Source organism: Fonsecaea monophora, assembly GCF_001642475.1.
Source record: "Fonsecaea monophora strain CBS 269.37 chromosome Unknown Scaff53, whole genome shotgun sequence".
Classification (NCBI taxonomy): domain Eukaryota; kingdom Fungi; phylum Ascomycota; class Eurotiomycetes; order Chaetothyriales; family Herpotrichiellaceae; genus Fonsecaea; species Fonsecaea monophora.
The window spans coordinates 151,150-173,756 of record NW_019173984.1 but is presented as its reverse complement, the minus strand read 5'-3'; the positions used below and the strand labels follow the sequence as shown (position 1 = coordinate 173,756).

At 52.6% G+C, this 22,607-nt stretch overlaps 11 protein-coding genes across 11 annotated transcripts; 6 read left to right on the top strand and 5 right to left on the bottom strand.

The window, feature by feature from the left end:
• Positions 1-96: 96 nt before the first annotated feature.
• AYO21_07166 (GDP-mannose transporter) lies at positions 97-1,430 on the bottom strand (the record flags this gene model as incomplete). Its single annotated transcript, XM_022657123.1, has 4 exons — positions 97-533; positions 591-974; positions 1,031-1,118; positions 1,179-1,430. The coding sequence occupies 4 exons, from the start codon at positions 1,428-1,430 to the stop codon at positions 97-99; spliced, it is 1,161 nt and encodes a 386-aa protein (XP_022510612.1).
• A 2,219-nt stretch (positions 1,431-3,649) lies between these two features.
• Positions 3,650-4,345, bottom strand: AYO21_07165 (hypothetical protein; the record flags this gene model as incomplete). Its single annotated transcript, XM_022657122.1, has 1 exon — positions 3,650-4,345. One exon carries the CDS (start codon positions 4,343-4,345, stop codon positions 3,650-3,652), a length of 696 nt encoding a protein of 231 aa, XP_022510611.1.
• Positions 4,346-4,479: 134 nt separating this feature from the next.
• On the top strand, positions 4,480-5,382 carry AYO21_07164 (hypothetical protein; the record flags this gene model as incomplete). Its single annotated transcript, XM_022657121.1, has 3 exons — positions 4,480-4,717; positions 4,881-4,948; positions 5,002-5,382. The coding sequence occupies 3 exons, from the start codon at positions 4,480-4,482 to the stop codon at positions 5,380-5,382; spliced, it is 687 nt and encodes a 228-aa protein (XP_022510610.1).
• Positions 5,383-6,691: 1,309 nt separating this feature from the next.
• Positions 6,692-7,162, top strand: AYO21_07163 (hypothetical protein; the record flags this gene model as incomplete). The annotated part of the gene is made up of 1 exon (XM_022657120.1): positions 6,692-7,162. One exon carries the CDS (start codon positions 6,692-6,694, stop codon positions 7,160-7,162), a length of 471 nt encoding a protein of 156 aa, XP_022510609.1.
• A 951-nt stretch (positions 7,163-8,113) lies between these two features.
• Positions 8,114-9,394, bottom strand: AYO21_07162 (hypothetical protein; the record flags this gene model as incomplete). Its single annotated transcript, XM_022657119.1, has 1 exon — positions 8,114-9,394. One exon carries the CDS (start codon positions 9,392-9,394, stop codon positions 8,114-8,116), a length of 1,281 nt encoding a protein of 426 aa, XP_022510608.1.
• Positions 9,395-10,329: 935 nt separating this feature from the next.
• On the top strand, positions 10,330-10,863 carry AYO21_07161 (RING-box protein 1A; the record flags this gene model as incomplete). Its single annotated transcript, XM_022657118.1, has 4 exons — positions 10,330-10,455; positions 10,507-10,585; positions 10,642-10,712; positions 10,765-10,863. The coding sequence occupies 4 exons, from the start codon at positions 10,330-10,332 to the stop codon at positions 10,861-10,863; spliced, it is 375 nt and encodes a 124-aa protein (XP_022510607.1).
• A 2,153-nt stretch (positions 10,864-13,016) lies between these two features.
• AYO21_07160 (hypothetical protein) lies at positions 13,017-14,987 on the top strand (the record flags this gene model as incomplete). Its single annotated transcript, XM_022657117.1, has 1 exon — positions 13,017-14,987. One exon carries the CDS (start codon positions 13,017-13,019, stop codon positions 14,985-14,987), a length of 1,971 nt encoding a protein of 656 aa, XP_022510606.1.
• Positions 14,988-15,341: 354 nt separating this feature from the next.
• Positions 15,342-16,502, bottom strand: AYO21_07159 (hypothetical protein; the record flags this gene model as incomplete). The annotated part of the gene is made up of 1 exon (XM_022657116.1): positions 15,342-16,502. One exon carries the CDS (start codon positions 16,500-16,502, stop codon positions 15,342-15,344), a length of 1,161 nt encoding a protein of 386 aa, XP_022510605.1.
• Positions 16,503-17,238: 736 nt separating this feature from the next.
• Positions 17,239-18,225, top strand: AYO21_07158 (hypothetical protein; the record flags this gene model as incomplete). Its single annotated transcript, XM_022657115.1, has 1 exon — positions 17,239-18,225. One exon carries the CDS (start codon positions 17,239-17,241, stop codon positions 18,223-18,225), a length of 987 nt encoding a protein of 328 aa, XP_022510604.1.
• Positions 18,226-18,846: 621 nt separating this feature from the next.
• Positions 18,847-20,271, top strand: AYO21_07157 (hypothetical protein; the record flags this gene model as incomplete). Its single annotated transcript, XM_022657114.1, has 1 exon — positions 18,847-20,271. The coding sequence occupies one exon, from the start codon at positions 18,847-18,849 to the stop codon at positions 20,269-20,271; it is 1,425 nt and encodes a 474-aa protein (XP_022510603.1).
• A 591-nt stretch (positions 20,272-20,862) lies between these two features.
• AYO21_07156 (hypothetical protein) lies at positions 20,863-22,467 on the bottom strand (the record flags this gene model as incomplete). Its single annotated transcript, XM_022657113.1, has 1 exon — positions 20,863-22,467. The coding sequence occupies one exon, from the start codon at positions 22,465-22,467 to the stop codon at positions 20,863-20,865; it is 1,605 nt and encodes a 534-aa protein (XP_022510602.1).
• Positions 22,468-22,607: the final 140 nt, after the last annotated feature.

Below are 22,607 nucleotides of genomic sequence, written 5' to 3'. Positions count from 1 at the left end.
ATAAGATCTTCGTCCAAAGCCATTGACCAAGTCAACATATTGAGAGAATAGTAGTCTACAACTTCGCTGCCCTCACATCGCCCCTCCCCCGGACACTCACGCCTTGAGACTGTCTCGATTACTCTGGCTGCTGGCGCTCATAGTATTTGTCGTGGGCAGGATGGTCTTGGGTTTCGACGACTCTCGGACTTTAGCGAGTGCATAGACAATGCCGCTGAAAAAGCCAACGGTGATGGCCGAGACACTGGGAATGGTAACAGGTGCGTCGAAAAAGATGAGACCCGACACGGCAATGGGGAGTTTGTTCAGCGCTCCGACCATAGAATATGTGGTTGAGGATGTGGCCCGCACACACCAAGCAGATGTGTATGAAATGAAAATCGACGACATGCCGGTGAAGATCATAGCGCCAATGATTGCGTTTCTCGAATCGATTGGGAAGTTCTTGGACAGGTTGACGGCGGACCAGTCTTCCAGGGTCAAAGAGGCGATCAAGAGGACGGGGATGGTGAGAAGATTGTTGTAGAACATTGCTAGAGGTATGCAATTAGTCTTCCTTCACTCCTGCCAGTTTCGAGGCGGCAACTCACTGTCAAAGTCCTTGAAGTTCGTCAGCTTGATGCGTTTGCGCATCCCCAGCACGTAGGCCGCAGTGGATAGGCAGTTGGCAAACATCCAGATGTACCCGGCGTTCAGTGTCGCCAATTGTGCCGTTGCAGCAGCCGCAGCGGAGCCGTGTGATTCTAACGCATGTTTGATATCGGCCCATGCTGCAATGATGGAGCTGAGGACCATCAACCCAAAGGAAAAGAGAGCCATGGAAGAAACTGAACCCCCAAACCATAGCACCTCGCCGTAAGCAATCAAGATGATGGTCAAGTTCTTGAAGATGGTGTACACAGGGATTGAGAGATATCGAAGGGCTTTTGTGCTCGTGTAAATCATTCCGATCAAAAGGAGGGAGATGGGAAACCCTAGAAATCTGTTAGATTGAAGAACACTGACAATTCAATCTCGTTTCAGCCCGTACATTTTTTGGCCTCGTCTGCTTTGAAGTCTCGATACGTGATGATACCCGCGGTTTTGCAGGATTGAATAGCCAGGACACAGACAATTCCCTAGTGACAATGAAGGTCAGTTGAAGGTGCGGAGTACAGTTATCAGCAGGGTCGACGAACCTGAACAGCCAGCAGGAGGAAATTTAGATTATAGTCGGGAAACGAAAGGATGTATTTGTTGGCCACCGTCATCAAGATAGATGAGGCACAGTAGCTGACGACTGGAAGAATGGGATTGTTCTGCCAGTTGGACGCAGTGGGTGTATATCTCGGGATTGACGGTTGAGGAGCGTGAGAAAAGGTTCTCCCCTGCTTCTCTCCGAGCTCCATCTCGTTGCCCTCGAGAAATCTTTTCTTCTCCTCTTCAGCCATCTCTTTTGTGGTTTCGGCGTCCTGGACCGACGAGGTTCTGAGGTTCTGGGAGAAATGGGACAAACAAATGACGTGGCTTGGCCGAGAGGTCGGGAGGAGTGCAGGGTTGGGCGAGGAAGTCAGAAGAAAGTCAAGGATGGAAACGTTTGATCTTAAAGTCCGAGAGACTTGGGAAAGGAAAAGTAGGCGAGGGCGTGTTCCGAGAAAAAGCGCGTTGAAAGGTGGGTGGATGTTGAGAAATTGATTTAGAGGCGCCAGATGAAAAGGGACACTTTGGATGGAAAAAAGGGGAGACGCAGGTGAACGCGCAACGCAAACTGAAAAGTCGCAAGTGGCTGCATCATGGCTGGCGCTGACGTGCGTCAGTGCCTTTCTCTACCTCGGACTGGCTGCTTGGTGGTCCTTTGGTGGCTACAGGCACCCACGGGGGCCCAATTAGGCGTCAATTTGACAGGGCCTGGGGGTAAGTGGTGTGCCTAAAGCAGCTTGAACCAGCTGGAACAAGCCTAAACCAGCCTGCGCCTGACTAACAACCCCCCAAATGCGCCCGCAGCCCAGGACGCCTCCAAGTTGGTCCCACTGACCTGAGCGTGTGTAACGCAGAAGATACAATTTCCGATATCTTCTTCTGCATCCATGGACCATCCCTGTCCATACAGAATTGACCGGACTGCGGATTATTTCGTACCCGCTACCTGTCTCGCCTTTCAGCCTCTCAATAATAGCTCCTGCCGATCAGATTTTATCCCCGGTAGACCCAGCCGATCGCGTTGATATCAACTGCAACCAGCCCAAAAGAATTTCTACGAGTTTGATATCTTCCATTGTGGGTCTGTTTCAAGAGCCGGGGCTCCCTTGACACTGCGGATACTTCTGAATAGAGTACTACAAGTCATATCTTAACCATCCCAAGCAAGGCCGCTGACGCCCGTTCTCGCTTGTTTTGGACAAGACACGAGTTTACATGCTTAGGAGTCGGACAACAGACACCCAGTCTAGCCCGAGTCGGCAGAGAGAAACATCCCCCGTCTTCCTACCCCCAGGCAAGGGACGAATTGGGACAGCCACTTCCCTTGGCCTGGGTAGACCATCACAGATTCTGCCAGGGAGTCCAAGTTCTGAGCAACCCTCAAACAAGAACGCAAGGAGATTGCTTTCTCTCGTCATTGCGATCGGCATTGACAGGTGCGCACCTCGTGCCTGTCGGTCGTCCTCTTATCCAGAAGAATGCCTGAACGAAGATTACTTGAATAGGGGTCAAGGAACAACCCGACATTGCCAGTGATCCCTATACGAGGTGGAAAGACTGATGCTGCGCTTTACCTACAACAGCCGAAAGCAGGATTCAATCTATTGAAATTCTCACCGAGCGAAATCACTGAAGTAGTTGAGGACGAGGCATGTGAAGCCTACTTGTAGTGCTCCTCATGCATGCACCTGCTGTGGGACTGCTACTGTTTGAACAACATCCAGCACTATGCTAGTGAATGGGGGAAGCTGTTACTTCATCTTACCAAACTCCATCAGACATCGACCGCACTGAGAATGCCAGCTTGCACCGCATTGTCCAAAAGATCTAGCATACCTCAGCCCAAAACTTCGGTCCGAAATGCCTCCATTGAAACACTCGGGACTTGGACCAGTTGTACAGCGTCTATGCAGAGGTTGTTCCTTACCATACAAGGCACGAGGTACTTTCGACAAAAACGGTAGAGTATTGAAGTGGACCGGGTCAGATAACTCCAACCACCGTGACAGAAATTAAGCCACGAGTAAGTACGGAGTCGTCTTCATGCAGCGTTGGTGGAGACGATACTTCCCATCCGCTGTAGCAAATGTATATGTAAGTTTCAGGTAAGCGAGGCTGTCGCACAGTGAATCGCTAGGGGCAATGCGTCAACTGTTAGTTACGTTCCTTGACTTCGGCCTTCAGGTTTGACCTGGCAAGCCTGAATTGACCATTTTGTATATCACCCCTTTCATGCCCCGAGGATCGATACAAATTTGGCCAGTGTGTTTTCCGTTTTGTCTTTGCCCTCCATTTCCTGCAGTTCGGACTCGCAAGTCTGTTTTGGAGAAGATCAAGAAACCGTCGACGCTCTGCCCTTCGGGTCGAGTACCCGTCATGCTTGGGCAATGGTATGGAATATGCGATGACCTGATCTCTGATGAGAAGGTGGACCGCTCAGACAATCCATATGTCGCCTCTCTAGAGTCTTTCAGTCCCAATCGTCGTCATCGTCGTCGTCCCTCTGATTGTGACTGCGGATAGCGCCACGGGCTGCTTTCCGACGGTCTGGCGCTTCCTCGTCGTCGTCGCTTCTTTCGTCTTCATGCTCGAGGAGAAGTCTCTTTGATATAACTGTCCACCCGAGAAGTACCTCCTCCAGTGCTCGAGCAACGTCCATGCTGCTCTCTTTGCCATCCCAGCATAATCCCTCAAAGCCGGTGACTCTCCCTTTGACTGCTCCCTTGACAAAGCCAATCACACAAGGCAACACTCTCACACCCAATTTCTCGACCACAAACGGGGCGTTTTTGACGTCAATTCGGGCAAAGGAAACATCCGCACCCCCGTATTCTGCATGCTTGTCTGCAATGAGTTCACAGTGGCTGTCCATTGTGTTGCACCTCGAAAACTCAGGATGGAAGAAATGGAGCACTGCCCTCTCGTGCTCGGTCGTAAAAGCAAGAGCCTCGTCATCACTCTTCAGTGTGATATAAGCCTTCTTGACGGTGGTAAAAGCCGTAGTCCCGGCAGACGCACCCGCTGCTTTTTTCAATTCTTCTAGTCTTTGAGCACGATAAGCCGCGGAATCTTCCTCTTCCAGCGACGCGAGGATGGCGTCGGCGTCTTCATCCTCTCGGTCGGTATGGACGCTGTTGTCTTGGCCAGTGCCACTATTTGATGCCATTGTAAACTCCTGGGATGCAACGAGTTGGAAGACCTTACACCATCGCGTCAACACCAGCAGCCCTGCCTCTCAATTGGTAATGAAAACTGTATTGGATCAAACCAATCTTCTTACACCCTGACGAGGAATAGAATATGTCTCCAGTTATTTCGAGGGGAAGCAATTCTGAAAAGGACTGCGCTATCCAGTCAGATGATCCGCCGAACCAATATTCTTGGCAATGCCGAAGTCTTGGCACGCGGAAGCCCACAATCAAGTTGCCCGACAATCTGCGACTTGAGATTGACAACTTTTTTGACGACCGTCTACAACACCCAAGTCCCTCCGGCACAACAACAGCAGAGATGGCGCCACCAACCCAGAAGCCTAAAGGTACGGATCATGTCATTTCTTTGAGGATAGAGTGAAGGGCGAAAACAACCGGAATTGGAGATTGGAAAATGCTCAATTCGAGCGGCGGAGAGGAATTCTTCGACCTCGTCTTGTACAGTCAAATTGCTGTGTGGAATAGAGGGCTGACATTTGCACGTTCCAGGTGGCTCCTCGAAGTCAAAGAAGCCGAGTGCCAAAGCGAACCAGGCCGCCAAAGCCACCCTCAAAGGCGTACGTTGAGTCTACTCCTCGCTTCGAGCAAGAAATCTCACAAATTCTTTCAGGTCCATACCAACAAAGCCCGCAAAGTTCGCACATCCACCACCTTCCACAGACCCAAGACGCTCGTTCTCTCCCGGTCCCCCAAATACCCGCGCAAGTCTATTCCCCATGAGACGAGGCTCGACCATCACAAGGTTCTCGTCCACCCGCTCAACACCGAGAGCGCGATGAAGAAGATCGAAGAGCACAACACCTTGGTATTCATCGTGGACACCAAGGCCAACAAGCGCCAGATCAAGGAAGCCCTGAAGAAGCTGTACGACGTCGAAACCGTCAAGATCAACACTCTGATCAGACCAGATGGGACCAAGAAGGCATTTGCGAGATTAACGTCGGATGTGGATGCGCTTGACATTGCCGCTACGAAGTTGTCGATTGTGTAAAGTGGGAGTCTGCACTGGGAGAGGGTTGTGATGGATTGCCTGGAATCAAAAAAAGGGGACAAGTCCATCAGTCTGGCATCTACGGATTGCATCGGTATCAAGGTCATGATTCAGCCAAGGTCCCAGATCGACGCTCGATATAGAATCTCGAGTTATGATTGACACGCACAATCGGCGTCGCCAAAATAGGAGCAGAAATTTTTTCAATTGCTTTTCCGAGATATGAAGTTTCGTTTTCCACTTCATAATTGGACCGTGTCGTTGTTACAAATGAGCACACAGCCTGCCTTGGGCTGGGCTCAATCCAGATCAGCTGCCCGTCGGAACAATCCAAACACATTGTAAAGCCATATTTTCCCGACCGAAAACTTCCACATCTCGTACTATTACTCCTCTATTTTGTACAATGTACCCCCTTGGGGACCCAAATGCCTTCCAACCCAGGTCTGAGTTCTCCACGGTGTTATCACCGACACAAGAGTGTCGAGACTATTGGTTCGCCCTCAATGTCTCCAGATGTTTCAGAATCACCATGTTTGAATCGAACAGGCGGTTCACGCAGTTGGTCATGCAAGACTCCTCTTTGCCAGCCAGTTTTCCCGATGATATCGAGCCCGTGATGCATTTCTTGAAGCACAACTCGGTCAATTCGTGGATTTCTATAGCGCAAGCAGAGAACAGCACGTCAGTGGGTTTCATTGTCACGAGGTTCCACAACGGCGGCGGATGTAGGGAGAGACGTACGCTTTTGAACTTGAGCTTTTTGTGACTCGCTCTGGAGGAAGCCTTGCAGCTCTCGCTTCTCGCGGTCTGTGAGACGCTCGACGTCTTGTGCGTTGATGCTGAGTTCGGTGTCGTCCATGGTGGAGGCGTCTGTGGCAGTCGATTTGCAATAAAATGGAAGTAGTCAAGTTTTGTTTAACTGCGCAATTGTTTCGATATTGATCAACTACACCAAAGGCTGCTTGGGCCGCGCCAGAAGAACACGCAGCAAAGGCCCAGTCAGAATCATTTTCTTCTCAGCCTTGCCTTGGCAGAATATACATAAGCAAGGCTCCAGAGTTCGGCAAAGATACCGCTTACGTCATTGAGTTATTCTTTTTCCTGGGGGGCGCAGTCTGGTCCTTCGCAGCCTTGCCTGCCACTCTTTCTCGCTAGATGCTTGTCGATAACTCACTCGCCTCCACCATTCTTCACTTCCGCACGACTTGACTAAAAGACTCATATTACTCTGATTCCTTTGCAAAGACCAAAGTCACACTCGCTTACTGCTGATTCAATAATTTTCTTGACTTCTAACGGGGAAAAAATGCCTCCGGTCCGCTCTCGCGCCCATAAAAAGCCGCCCCCAGCGGGGTTCGAAGACATCGAAGACACTCTCCTCGAATACTCGAACAAGATGCGCGACGCCCAGAACGCCTCGCACGAGGGGAAGAAGAAGCACGAAGCCCTCTGGCCCATCTTCCAGATCTCGCATGCCCGTAGCCGGTACGTCTACGACCTGTACTACACGCGAGAGGCCATTTCGAAGCAGCTGTACGAGTGGCTGATCAAGAACGGATACGCGGACGCGGCCCTGATTGCGAAGTGGAAGAAGCAGGGATACGAGAAGCTGTGTTGTCTGCGGTGCGTGCAGACCAAGGAGACAAATTTCCAGGGCACCTGCATCTGTCGCGTGCCCAAGGCCACCCTGAAGAGGGACGGCGAGGCAGCCGAGGGCGGCGGCGGTGGGCTCCAGTGTGTCAATTGCGGATGCAGAGGGTGCGCAAGCAGTGATTGAATGGGGTTCTCCATGGAGGCAAGCTCGACAGACGAATGGGTTTGGCTGCGTCCAGAATTCTTGACGAGAAATATTATCACGACTCATCCGATACCGGCGCTGCTGAGGTCACCAACACTTGAAGGCTCTCACTTACGAATAGAGGCAAACTTCCTTCACCGTGCAGCTGGGAATGCCCAGCTCGAACAGCAACTATGTCTCAAAAGAACTGGTCCCAGCAGCCGGCTGAGGCGATGATGATGAAGCACGAATGATTGATGAGCATTCACCCACGAGTATCGACTCTTTAGGAGTTCGTCAATGGCATACATAGCCCGTGGGGCAAGCAGATGGACGGCACAGTCATCTACGAATGATGACACAGCCCGGAGACATCTCACGTCTTTTCTCCCTCATTTAAGCGCTGGGAGCTAATCCAACAAAGGTGCGAACTCGTATCGGATGGGCCGACGTTGCTCGGGGGTTTCTCTGTAGAAATTATGCGAGGATGGTAAACCTCAAGGCATGTCCCCTAGGTTTAGGAAGTCAAAGTCACTTCCAAGTTACTGTGCCTACGCACAGTTTGATGAGGAGACTCTTTGTGGTCTTGAGCGAAAGATATACCCGAGAATTAACACTTGTCCACAAGTATAAAAGCCCTCGTTAGGTATGAAGGTTTGTACGTGGCCAGCACCATCATCGCTCGGAAAACAAATGAAATCCACCTCAAAAGAATGACCAGTCTCTAGTTTCCATACTTTCCAAATCTGCTCCACGATATGATCTTTCAAAAGATAACTTCCGAGCCAGTAAACCACCAGGTGAACCAACCCAATACGGACAAACCCATGCCGCCCTGGCCCGATTCGTCTCATGAAGATCATCAAAACCATGGAGTCTTTGTACATTGATCTAGCCCTTGCTCTGTTTTAGTTTTGCCTAGATTTCATATGACGCTGCGCTCGGAATGAGTCATCCTCGAGACGTAAGGTCCAGCTTTAGTACTCTTCTCAAATCGTCCTCAAGCTGTTGCGCACTCGGCTTAGATCGATGAGTTGGCATCTGCGGGTGGCTCGCGGATGGCCCTGTAGTATACTGAGGATACTGAGGCTGTTGACGAGAAGCATGTGTTCGCGAAGCCGTTGGCGGCGTTACTGCGCTATCGGACGACAATTCGGCGTACTCAGGCTCGCTCTGTGCTCCGTAGACATGTCGAAGTCGCGAAGAGTTCGTTCGCTTTGGGGTATACATCTGACCACCTGGAAATGGGTACCCCGCAGGAGTTAAGTTCTGGGGAGGATGATATGGAGAGTTCTCATGCATGTATACTGGTGTGCCAGGGTTCGAGCTGGAGCGCGCAGGGCCCTGTGGAAGGGAGCTGTACGGGGCTCTGGCATTGAATGGGTTAGTATCAGTGACGGAATCATTGCCGACGCCGTTTTCGCGACCGCTTGATTTCATGAGTAATTGCTTCAGTGCCTCGGATTTCGCTTTGCGTTCGTTTTCATCCATGCTCCTGCTTCCTGCAGACGTCGACTTTGTGGACCGCAGAGCCTCCATGCGATCTTTGTAAGGAGTAGCAAAGGCCGAACCATCCTCTCCAGGATTGCCACCACCTTCCAGCTCAAAGGGGAACATGGGATCTCCCTCTCGGGGTGCGGGAGACTGAGAAGCAGGGCTTCCATTGACGACAGAGAGACTGCCAGAACGTGCAGCAGGGCTCTCACCGCGAGGAGTGGCTCTTGCTTGTCGGGCAGCTTCAAAAAGGAAGTCACATGGAGTTGATTCCCGCTTGCTAGGTGATTCATCACCTGGTGTAACCGAAGACTCGCGAGAGCTAGCGCCTTCTGGTATAGGGACTTGTTGTGGTATGGAGCTCGTGGAGGGTAGAGATTTGGAGTAGAAACTCGGAAGAGGAAGAGCTGAAGGGGCTGGGGATTGTTGGAAAGCAGATCCGGCGTACGCAACTGGTTTCATGGGTGTCGGCGTTGCTTTGGTCTTCTCCTGTTGATAGTTGCCATGTTTCCCTTCTGTCTGTGACGTGTTATTGCCTTGTGGAGGTTTGCGGTGTTGACCTTTGATGCCATTCTTTGTTGTGTTTGTAGTAGTGGGGGAGGGGTTGCGCTGCACACCTGGAACTGGCGCGGCTGGTGCTGCGGCGCTGTCACGGGCGTCCAATGGTCGGGATTTCCTGCCTGAACGGCGAGGAGCTCGAGGAGCTTGAGGCAACGGAGTCGTAGCCACAGCAGACATTGTGTTTGTGAGAGGGTTTCGATGGGCCTGATGAAATCGGCAGCCCAGGACCTGAGTAGATCAAGGAATAATGAAATGCAGAACGCTCAGAGATATACGAATATTGAACTGCGCAAGAGGGACAAAGAGACCGCACGATGTATTGGTGGGCGTCTATCTTGAGCGTTTACGGTGTGGCGAAGCGTAGGGTCTCAGAGTAGGTCGTCGTGGTTGGTGTGAGATGAGGCTGAAGGTTGAAGTGTAAGTGTTCATTGTCTGAACGTCGTGTAGTATCCGGGGCGCGAAGGACCAATTCTATCCCTAAGGCAGAGTATTGGTCTGGAATGTATGGTTGTATTGATAGAAATGAAGATACTGTTGAACCAGATTGGTGAACCGCGCAGATAGGGTAAAGAGACAGAGAATAGCGAATGAGTTTGGGTGACGCAGGAGCCTGCGACAGGACGGAGGAAGGACTGAGAAATAAGAGGGTTGGGAGGGCGGCGCCCCAGGGCAGTGCTGCGGCTGGGCGGCGAGGGCGTGACAGAGGGCAGAGGGTCAAAGGGGGACCAGCCGCATTATTGTCGCCACCCCAGGTCCTCAGCCAGCCAGTCAAGCCAGTCAAAGGCCAAGTCAACCAGGCTGCGAGGCGGCGCTGCTCTGACCAATCTTGGTTCGGGAATCATCCTCAGCCATTCCTTCACTTCAGCCTTGTGTCGTGCTCGTCCATCAACTCCGCAGTTTGACCTGAACACCTTTAATTTCTGCTTCATCAGTCAGTTCCTTTGATGTTCCCTTGATCCAGAGTCGTTTCCGTGTGTCCGAACCTGACCCAACCAGTTCGCTCGACGGTCCCGTCCACAACCACATCGAACCTCTTTCCGTTCTCACCATCCTCCCCGCATCTCCATACCCCCCGACTATAAAATAACACGACAACATTCCTAGACATCCAAATGGCGGACGTTGAAATGGCAGACGCTGCTACACCTTCCGACTCTAAGACCAAAGCCACTGCGAAGACCTCAAAATCAGGAGTTACTGAGGGCGGCGAGCCTAAGAAGAGATTTGAAGTCAAGAAGGTGGGATGGATCACACGGAGTTCGATTCACCATGATACTGATATATTCTAGTGGAATGCGGTCGCCCTATGGGCATGGGATATTGTTGTCGACAACTGCGCCATCTGCAGAAACCACATTATGGATCTTTGTGAGCGATAGCTCTGACCTCAGACACGTTGGCCCCCTTCGCTAATAATACCACAGGCATTGAATGCCAGGCAAACCAGGGCGCAGCTACGACAGAGGAATGTACAGTTGCATGGGGAATTTGCAATGTAAGGATATCAGCCATGACCATTTGATCAAACCACTGACGGTGTCATTCAGCACGCCTTCCACTTTCACTGCATCTCCCGCTGGCTCAAGACTCGACAAGTGTGTCCGTTGGACAATCGAGACTGGGAATTCCAGAAATACGGCCGCTAAATAATTACTTGACCAAATTATGAAACACATCCCAGATATCCTTAAAAGGGGTCATAGCTTTGAATGGAGAATAACGCTGCGCCTAGCAGTTTTTACAGAGGCACGCACCGCCGCATGGAAGAGTGGAGGCCAATCAAGCGACTGAGGCCTGGCGTGTGGTACTTTGGAGCGGCTGAATGATTGATGCTGGGAGAAAGCTTTGATGATTTTGATGGCTAAATGCGAGCAGGGCAACCATGACCATCGGAGAATTGAGTCTGGCATCAGGCAAGAGAATGAGGCCAATAATAACATGAGAACGTTATGACCTGCTAATCTTGTTCATGGAATATCCACGGACATTCTCATCTTGCTTCTGTTCCCACCACTATGCCTCCTGGCGGCAATACAGACATAGAACCTAGCCAGGGTTGCGGATGTCGATTGTAAGCAGGCCAGGGAGGAACAACGAAGAACATTGCAAGCACGACTCCTGCCAATCCGATCCACATGGTCAAATAGATGTCTTGATCAATAAAGCCCATAATAAGAGCAAGAATCTGCAAGTGTGTTAATCATCAGCATTGAACGAGACGTGACCCGGTCCTAGAGGGACTCCAAGATGGGGAGGTACTGCAGCCTTACGGAGGAGATGGTGAGGACGGCAGAGGAAATTCGCTCTGCAAGACGCTGACCGTCAAAATCCTGGTTGCAGCGAGTCAGAATCGGGAAACGCAGGTTTTAGATGAGCTGAGAGGGGGAGAATGAGGGTGTATAGGCTGATTGTTTCCGGACATACGATTTGACCTTCGAAAAGGTCTTGCAGCTGCGAAATGACCGCGTCCATAGTCAATGCCCTGATCAGCTCGTGAGATTGGCAATTGATTTCACTTGTTGGAGAAGGTTCTTGGGTTGATCGGAGAGACTTTGATTGATGTGATGTGGTGTGAGCAAAGACCAAACGTGGCCTCCAGTTGTGTTGTGATGATACTTGGCTTCAAAACAAGCTCCGGAGACTCCAGGCTTGGGTGACCCCTCACGAGGTCCTCCATACCTGAACCAGACGTGACCTTAACCAGTTTGGTTAAGAAAAAGGAACACAGCAGGGGGGGACCTAGACACCCATGTAGATCTAGGCGATTGACCGCAGAGGGAATTGGGGGCGTGATAGGCTGTCCCGGGCGCCACGGGCGAATCCGAGCAGCCTACGGGGTCCTCTCTCGGCTGCCTGGGGGGTAAAAAATGCCTCTCGGCTGGGGTGCCATGCCCAAGTGCCCACTAATCCTTACACTTCGCTGAGTTTCGTGTCGCTTTGGTTGGTGAGCATTCTGGTTCCGTCTACCCACCTAACCCCTCCCCCTGCAGTCTGGTTCTTCTACCTCGTCCATTTTTTTCTCTTGAGGACTTGTTACCCATAATCAGCGCATTTTCTTCCCTCATCTTTTCCCATTTTCCCCAGTGACATCGAAAAGTTGCATAATAGCAACTGAACTTCTCCCCACCTTTTCGCACACTTTTTTCCCTCCCGTGGCCCTTTATATCTCTCTTGACTTCCGCTGGACGCAATCTCATCCAGTGGCTGTATATTGCAGGAAGAGGCACTGTGACATATCGCTCTTCTCTCACACCTCCAGCTCTACTCCATCCTCTCATCTATCCAACGCTGACTCTTTGGACTGGCCGACTTGTCTGTCCCAGTCTTGATCTATCCGCTCCTCCTGAAATCCCACCTTTCGATTATTCAAAAGGCATAGGAAGGCTGTTTCACAGTCTTTCCTATCTCTGTTTTTCGACCTTCCACCCTGGCGCTCGACAGCGACTTTAATTCACCTCCGGCCTTCAAGTTGGCGGGCTCTACAGTCTTCTCCTCCTTCATTCGCCCTTTGCTAGGAACCTCCTGCATGGTTTTCACCGGCGCTACAACTCGACCCCCGTAACTGGCCCTTCGGAGCTGTGAACCTGTCCCTGGCCATACCTGGCCTGGGGAACTACTGCTATTGATTAATTGAAAAGAGACGGTACTGGTTGTTTGGAAACCCTGGCGAAACTTCTCACCACAGCTGGCAACTCAGTCGCCATCGAATCTTACAAAGTGGCATAACTAGCGCATTACCGACACTGGGGACAGTGCCAACGAGGCTGTCAGAGTCTGTACCAAAAGAGAAGTGCTCAACATGTCGTCGTCTGGATCGTCGCCAGAAGAGAAGATGGACAGCCGCTATAGCACCCCAGCTCCGGAGCTGGACGACCACCGAAGCACTCTGGGGGTCCCTCCGGCGCATGTTACTCTGACTGTCCCCGCGGTCGAGCTACAAGTTCCGACGCCGAAACCAAGCCCTCTGGAGGAACGAGACTTGATCTCTGTGGACAACGCGTTGCTGAAGACACGGGAACAAGAGAGGCACCCAATCGCCCGCGACTTTGAGAATGCCATTGAAGACGACGACAAAAGCGATGCGGAATTTGACGGACCCCAAAGCAGTGTCAGACGACCGTCACTTCATGCCAGGAGGTTCACGAATAATCGCGATGGCCGTACCCGTGTTCCCCGAAATGATCGTTCACGAGAGAGCTCATCCTCCCGATCGACTTCCCCTGCGAACTCGATTGAAGCATTCGCCGAGCCCCGTCGCCGACAACGCGCCAACACTGCCGAAAGTCATGCGTCCTCCCTCCTAGAGACTTTCCGAAATCGCGCCTATTCGAATGGCACCGCCCAACGACGTCCGACGCTGAGTAATATCAGCATTCCTCCTGCTCTTACCCAACGCACAGACAAGGACGCCAGCGAGGATGTGACCTTCCCTACCGACGAGGAGCCCGGGAAGACCTACAAGATCGATTTCGAGGAGCTCGAGGAATTTGTCGCCCTCTGTGCACAGGGCAAAATTCCGGATGATCAGATTACTGAAGTCTCAAGTGACCACCGGGCCTTTGTGGACCTTCGGAAAACCAATACTGGAGACCCCAATGTCGTTCTCAATGGGGAATGCTTTTATGAGAAGCCCACAGTACAGCACGATTCAAACCACGATCAGATTTTCTCGTCCGAAGAGGAGGTCACAATCCAACGAAATCATGTTGCACCACAGCCCGTGGACAGATTCTTCCTATTTACGTCTGAACTCACCCAAGGCCAACGTGCTAAGAAGCTGGGTGATTTCGTCGCCGATGGCACCACCACGTTTCGTGATCTGTTCGAATTTGGACCTGATGGTGGTGTATGGTGGCTTGACGTCCTCAACCCCACCAAAGCCGAGCTTGCTGTCCTCTGCAGGGCCTTCAAGATCCATCGCCTCACGCAAGAGGATATTGAGACACAAGAGGCTCGTGAAAAAGTCGAGTTGTTCTCTCAATATTACTTTGTCTGCTTCAGGTCGTTCAACATGGACAAAGGCCACGAAGACTTTCTCGATCCAATCCACATCTATATTGTCGTCTGTGCTGATGGGGTGTTGAGCTTCAGCTACAGCCCTAATCCACACCCGAAGAATGTGCGCAAGCGTATCGCGAAGCTTGGTGATTTCCTCTCCCTGGGACCTGATTACATCTGCTACGCCATGATCGACGATATCGTCGATTCTTTTGCGCCTATCATCCGTGACGCAGAGCAAGAATCGGAGAATATTGAGGACCAGGTGTTTATTGCGCGCGAGGACGACTTCTTGGCTCTGCTGAGGCAGATTGGCGAATGCCGCAAGCGCGTTCTTAATATGATGCGGCTTTTGGGCGGCAAAGCGGACGTCATCAAAGGCTTCGCGAAGCGCTGCAACGACCAGTACCAGATGACGCCTCGCGGCGACATTGGGCTGTACCTAGGCGATATTCAGGATCACGTCGTGACAATGATGTCGAACCTGGGCCACGTGGAGAAGATGCTTTCTCGGTCGCATGCAAACTACCTGGCCCAGCTCAATGTCGACAACATCTTGAAGGGTAACCACACCAACAAAAACCTGGCAAAGATTACGGTCTTGGCCACCATTCTCGTGCCCTTGAACCTGATCACGGGTCTGTTCGGCATGAACGTCAATGTCCCCGGCATGAATACCGACGGCTTGTACTGGTTCTTTGGTATCCTTGGAGGGATTGGAGTGTTTGTCGTGATGAGCTTGTGCCTTGCAAGACGATTGAGAGCCATCTAGCACCCGGGACACTTCTTGCGCTGCTATATGTTCCTTGAATGCGTGTTTTGTCGTTAAACTTGCTCACTTTGGTGGATTCGAGTCTGGCTTTGGTTAGACACATTGTTAGAGAGACAGAAGTTATGTTAGTACAGAAGAGGGGAATCGGTACGTTGATCTGTTGACGCATTCTCAGAGATGGGATAGAGTCGTGTATAAAGTCTTATAGTTTATTGAGTTAGGGTGTGATAGTCATGGATTATATTGAATAGAGCTCAGCCATCCTCTTGTCTGCTTCATGGTCCATACGCTTTCGTGCTATGACAAAGGTCTACGAGGATACTTACAGCAATGGCACACAAGCCATCACCGGGTCTATGACTTGTACTTCTGGTCTCGGAACCCTGCGAGAACCTCGACTGTCCCGTCTCCCCGTTCAGCCCACCTCTTGGCCGCAATGTCCGGATTCAGCTGCAGTGTCTGCTTCGCCTTGACCCACTGCTCCATGGTGACGATCTGGTCGAATCTGGGTTTGACGCCAGCCTTTTCCAGCACAGGCGAGTCCGTGATGGGGACCAGCAACGTGTCGTTGTGCGGGCGGGCAAAGTACAGCAGCCCGGTGCGTTTGTACTGGCGCTGATCCTCGGGGGGCGCGACGACGCGGTGCACCGAGCTCTTGAGCCAGCCGCCCGTGAGGTGCGAGATGGTGTCGGCGAGGTTCACCGTGATGGTGCCCGGCTGCGCCGATACGTACGTCCAGTTGCCGTCTTCGCCGAGGATTTGCAGGCCGGCCACGGGCTGGCGGAACAGCAGCGTCACGGTGCCCAGGTCGGTGTGTCCGCCCCCTCTGCCGTAGTCGCTCGCGGCCCACTCCTCCTCGGTGCGCGGGTAGTAGAGCATGTATCGAAAATGGTCCTCGCTCTTCTTGTCGTACGTGTGCTGTTTGGCCAGGTACTCCTCGTCGGGGAGTTGCAGGACGATGGCGAAGAGGCGCAGGAGCGGGAGCACCACATTGGCGTGGAGGGCGCGCTGAAACGCCTCGATCTCGCCCAGGTGGGCCTTGATCAGGTCGGGATAGTCGTACTTGCCGACAAAGTCCTTTGTGAACTTTGGGAAGTTGAGCATCTCGACGTTGTCCCGCGCTTTGGACTGCAGCGAGCGTCCCGGCCGTCTCCAGCCGTTGTAGTCGGCCTCGGCGTAGCGCACCTCGTACTTTTCCTTCTCCGACACGGGCAGCTCGAAGAAGTTCTGCGCCAGCGTGAATTGCCGGTCGACCTCCTCCTGAGATAGGCCAAAGTTCTTGACGTAGAAGAACCCGACGTGGTGGACGGCGTGTTCCAGCTGCTTGGCCAGCCGCTCTTTGCCGCCTGGGCGGCCAAAGTCCTCAAGATCAAGCGTAACGAGTTCTGCCCAGGGCAGGTCTGCCTTTGTCACCGGCGGGTGCACGTAGGGTTTGAGATTGCTGTAGTCATACTGCTGAGGGTCTGCAACTCCACTGGCCGTTGAAGCCTTTGTATCAGTAATAGTTGCTGACATGGTTGATATTGACGACGTCTGAGGGTTTAGTGTTTATCAGTGGACAAGGCGAAAAGATCTACCGTGAAGTTCTCGGCGTAGTCAATTGAGAGGCACGATATAGCATCAAGGGGGGACATTACCAACAATCGTCCTTTATCAGGAGCATTGGAAGACGGTCACATAGTGAAGCGGATTGATTGTGTCAGTGTTTCTCCAAATGTCGCCATCATGATTTCCATCCATGCTATTCGCTCCAAATCAACGATATGCACAACGACAGTATAATCTGCCCATGTTCTTGCATATCTGTTAGATATCAGACTCGACAGTCGACGATACGAGCGTTAGAAATCTGTTATGCACTGCAGCCATCGACCCCTGATTGGTTCTCGACGAACTTGGATTTGTCAGACCTCACGTGTGTGTTTCAGTCCTTGATCGGTGTGTTCCGAAGTACAATGTCCCTAGATTCTGCAAAGCAGTTTGAAGACTCCTCGGAAGGTGGTATTCGCGGAGTCAGTGTACTTGTAGAAGATTGTTTCTGGGTTGAGTTGATGCTTATCAGCCTCGTCATGTTAGTCAGCAACACGTGACTTAATCATGTGACGAGGCTGTCTTGGCAATAGCCTCACTTCGCCTCCTCATCGCCTGCAATCCAGAACTTCCCTTCGTCGTCGCTCTTTGATGATACTGCTCATTCTGTTGTCTGCGCATCCCTACCATTTTCCCTAGGCCAATCTGTACCACCGCAATCATGCCTCGAGCCGAAGTGGGATCAACGAAGCACATCGCCAACCAGATGAAGGCGAAAGGTCTTCAGCGGTTGCGATGGTACTGTCAAGCGTGTCAGCGGCAAATGCGAGATGAAAATGGGTTCAAGTGCCATGTCGCCTCGGAATCCCACGTCCGCCAAATGCAGCTCATCGGGGAAGATCCTCGGAAAGCCATTAACGACTTTTCCAACCAATTCCTCCGTGACTTCATACAACTCCTGCGGACGGGCCACGGGGAGAAAAAGGTCAACGTGAACCACTTCTATCAAGAGTACATTTCAAACAAGGAACACATTCATATGAATGCGACAAAGTGGAGTAGTCTGACCGAATTTGCGAAGTATCTGGGCAGAGAAGGGATATGTCGGGTGGACGAGGATGAGAAAAACGAAAGCAAGACCGGTGCAAGTGGGCTCACAATCAGTTGGATTGACAATAGTCCCGAGGCACTCCGGCGCCAGGAGGCGATTCGAAAGAAGGAACGACAAGACCGAGGTGATGAACTTCGTGAACAACGGATGATAGAACAACAGATCCGGAAGGCAAAGAGTCAAGGGTTGGGAGATGCTACAGACGACAAGGAGGACGGAGAAGACGATGGGGAGAATGGAGGCGAAGGTATCAAGCGAGAGCAGGGAGAGAAAATCGTGATTGATTTCAAAGTAAAGACAAAAGCACCCGAGACAACCAACTCGCCAACTCCTCTCCTCTCCTTCAAAAAAGAAACATCGTCCGAGAAAGAGAATGCGCCGACAAAGGGGAACGTGTTCAAAATTGCTCAGAAGAAGGTTATGAAGGAGAATCCCTTCAACAGCTCAAAAAAGCAACCCTCAAATCCGCCCCCCAAGGATCCCAACCCGTGGAAGAAGTCGGATGCTTCGATAAAGGACGGTTCCAAGCGAAAAGAGATAACCACATCGGATTCGACGAGGCTAGAGCAAAGTGAGCAAAAACGGCGCCGGTTATGATACAGCGTGGACTGGATATGGTTCTAAGGGCCCGCATACATATAATCACGAGTGACGACCCCAGGATGAATGTATAATATGAGCAGAACGACAGGAGTTCAGAGGCTGTTCTCTGGTAAAAGGCTCGGAGATATCAATGATATCAGGCTTGCTTACTGTGGGAAGGGAACCCTGTACTCAGGCGTTAATAATCAGTCAAGACAAAAGCTCACACATTGGCACAGAATGAAGTGCTGTCTTACTGTTGTATTCCGTCGCGTCGCGATCACTTTAGGCGCCCTCTATCTCTATGGCATTGGGTAGGTATCTTGTAATAGAGTAAAATAAATCTTCCCCAATGTGGCAGTTTGCGCCTCCCCGGTCCATATCAAAGACCGTGATTGGCCACTACAAAGGTGGGTTTTCACACCAGGGAACTTCTTTCACAAAAGAGTATTTAACAACACACAAGGACGAGAGAACACGCACGAGAATCCCAGCGCACAGCGCCACAAGACAGACCACGGTCGCTCAACCCAAGGCAAAGAGGTGCCCTATACATACGAGTAATTCGCGGGCTTCTGCCGCGAGTGTACATCCCTCGTATGTATTGAAGTCAGATCATGAGATGAGTGGTCCAGGATGGCCTCTCTCCAGGGTCCGCGACGACGCAACAATACCAAGAGCAAGAGCAAGAGCAAGGCGAAACCTAGGGCTCCGTCATCGCTGAAATCGACCCGGCCACCCCTCCTCCTCGGCTCTACGCGGGCACAGCCGACAAAGACGACAAAGACGCCGGTACCCACGGCAGCGGCAGCGGCAGCGGCAGCACCTCTGTCCCTCTCGTCAAAACACACCCGCGCCCTGATCAACGCGCACCATCTACTCCAGAAGCAGCTCGCGCGGGCCCGCGCGCGCGACGACGTCGACCAGGTCCGCGAGATCGAGGCCCAGATCGCCGCGCAGGGCGGGCTGAGGTCGTACCAACTTGCGAGCCGGACGGGCCAGAGCGCCGAGCGTGGAGGTGATTCCAGCCGTGTGTTGGTCCGTTGGCTGGAGCGGGAACTTGATTCGCGCAAGGATGCTTTGCGCCGGTCGCGGCGTGAGAGTCGCGTGAAGGAGGGGAGGGTGTCGAGGACGCAGAAACCCCGGCGGCGGGAGCACCAAGATGACGACGACGACGACGACGAAGATGGGGACGAAGGTGAGGATGAGAGTGAGGGGAAGGAAGACGGCGACGAGGATGAGGCTGAGGGCGAGGCAGACGACTCGGATGGCTACGGGAATGGTGGGCATGCTTTAGGAAACCATGACCCCTTAGCGACTGTGTCCCCGATCAGAATCCTCGAGATCGGGGCGCTGAGCACGCAAAACGCCCTCAACGTCAAGGGCGTCACGCGCGTTCGGCGGATCGATCTACGCAGCTCGGCCGAGGGCATCGAGGAGATGGACTTTATGCAGCTCCCGCTTCCCGGCGAAGGCGTCGCACGCAATAATGGTGGCAAAGACGCAGGGAGGGACGGCGAGCAGCCACCACAAGGGGGAGAAGGAGAGGGATATTACGACGTGCTCAGTCTCAGTCTGGTGTTGAACTACGTGCCGGACGCGAGACAGCGGGGGGCGATGCTGAAGCGCACGACGTTGTTCTTTGCGCCACCGTCATCGTCATCGTCATCGTCACCATCACCATCACACTCACATTCACACTCCAAATCACAATCATCACCATCATCACACTCTGAACCACATTCCAACTCCCACTCACAGCCTCCAGCTCCCACACCACCGCCAACACAACTCCTCCCATGCCTCTTCCTCGTCCTGCCCTCGCCCTGCCTCCACAACAGCCGCTACCTCACACCGCCACACCTCGCCGCCATCCTCAACTCGCTGGGCTACCGACACCTGCACACCAAGACGACGCGCAAGCTGCACTACAGCCTCTGGCGCTTCGACGGGCCCAGGGCCCGAGACGAGTGGATCCATGGCGGCGGCGACACCGTGTTCAAAAAGAGAGAGATCAACCCCGGAGGGGGCAGGAATAATTTCTGTATCGTGCTGGAATGATGGCGAGCTAGGGGCGTAGACGTTCATATACATTCCATTGGGGTCTAGGAAGCGGGAAAATCCTTGCAGAAATGGAAGAGAGTGGGTTTGGATTGCCTACGAGTCTTCTCTGTTTCCAGTCCTTCCAACGTCGTCCGTCACTGTCCACGCTGGTCGCTTCTCTTTGCAGATGTGCTCTTCTCCACCCCCTTTCCAGACAGCTAGATATTCACCCGGTCTCTTTTTACATGGGAATGTGTTGTGATCGCTGCGTTGCGCCGTGTTCTCTCCAAAGGAGTCATCGAGCTTTCTGGTACGTTGCCCGCCGCAATATCGGTTGCCACCAATTCAACACCAACTGTGCCCACACAGTAAGTTAACTTCCTTCACCTGGTCCCACCCACAGAGTTTGCCAAAAAGGGATAGCTTTCGACAATTAAAGCCAGAGACGCCGGGCTGTGTAGTAAAAGAGCGCCTTCCATGATAAATAAGTCTGTTGATGCTTGCATACACTATTCAATGCGTCCCAGAACGCCGTATCCAGGCGATGTTGGACGTCATTTATACCGAGCCAAGCTGTTGTCGAAAACAAAAACATACAAGCTAGGATGATTAAATCGACACCGTCTTCATCTCTCCCTCGATCCCGTTGACACCCAAGCCCTTCACTTCCGGTTCGGGTTCGGTTTCAGGTTCTTTCGGTTTGTCGTCTTGTGTTTCGTTGTTGCCAGCTGTAAGGACACGGGTGAGTCGAGTGGTGGGAAAGTCCTTGGAATCTGCGCTCTTCAAGGACGCCGGTGTCGAGACATCGACCAGTTTCTCTCCTGTTTGCTTGGCGGCAGTGGCTAGTTGTGAATCGATAGGCGCAGGGGCCGCTCTTTTCTTGCCTTCACTAACAGAATCTTCGGCGGCTTCGGCAAAGTCCCTGACCACATCTCCACCAGGACGAACGGCTTGCGGCTGGGCAATCTCTTCTTGAACTCGTGCAAGGGGGCTGCTGACCGTGTGTCTGGGGCTACCCGCGGCTCCTCGTGAAAACCGGTGAGGCGATCGACCTCTATCCTCGCCCACGACGGGACTGTTATAGGGAGAGTGCCGGCCGTTCTGCGCCACCGAGCTGTTGTTCAGTCCTGCTGGCTGGGATCTCCGTTTGGGTCCTCTCCGTCCATATTTTTGGTCTGCTCGCCAGCGCAAAATATCCATATAAGGGGGTTCGACTGCCTCTGTCTTGAACTCTTTTAATTTCAGCTCGCCAGTGTCCTCATCCACAAAGACTTTCTCGGTGCTCAGGTCGTCTGCCACCGTGGCCAGAAAGTGTGCCCACGATCGCGCAACAACATATTTGCAATCGTAGTCTCTTCCGAAAAGAATGACTTGACCCCATCGGCCCATGGGACCTGGCGCTAGATCGATGGCAATATTGTTACCGCCCCAATCTCTGGCGAGTGCAATCCAACTGGGATGAGCATAAGCCTTCTGAATGGCGTTGGGGGGCTGCGATTCCTGTCGCTCCAGCAATTCTTGTCTCCAGTAGCGATTGCCGTTGGCCTGGCTTGACGAGGAAGAGCCGTTGGTGAGACCCTTGGAGCTGTATGAGGACTTTCGTGCACCGCTCAGATACTCCTCGTTGACAATCTGCCAATTTTTCCATTCCTGGACAATTTCTTCGCAGTCGAGGAGCATGCAGCCGAAAATGATGCCGGTCGGTCTGCCACCGCGTTCTTGGCCGTCATGGATGGCAAGGGACTCGCGGACGTCTTGCGGTAATGACATGTTCAGTTCGTGCTCCAGCTCGTTGATGTCGTTCTGCGTACACCCTTCGCCTAGCTGATCCCAAAGCTCTGGATAATTCTTTTCTGCCCAGCGGTCGATCTTCTTCCAGGAGTGAGCCACCGGTGGCGGAGGTGGTGCGCCGTCGGCAAAGTTCTGCATCTGGATCTCGCCGGGGGAAACCACCTCATCGGGTCCAGCGCGCTTAGGAGACGACACAGAGCGCATACCCGGTGAGTACGGTCTGGCAGGTGACTGGGCAACTTGAGTAGAGGAGACTGAGGGTCGTTTGGCTTCATCGTGGTATGTCTGGGAGAGATCTTGGTGCGACTCAATGGCACTGGTTGCGACCGAAGTCAGGGGGGCGTGTCGACTTTGACCGACGGGGACGTGTTGACCGGTCCGGTAAGGAGAGTCGTGGGAGGCATGACGGTCATTGGAGGTCATGGTATGCCAAAAGGAGCGCCATGCCGTAGCAAAACTGCTGAAGGAAGTCAGAACAGGCAGACTAGGATCAGGGAGGAAGAGGACTCACGAGTTTGCCATGACTGGCGAAACAGTCAGTGTAGTCGCTGCCACTTTGACGG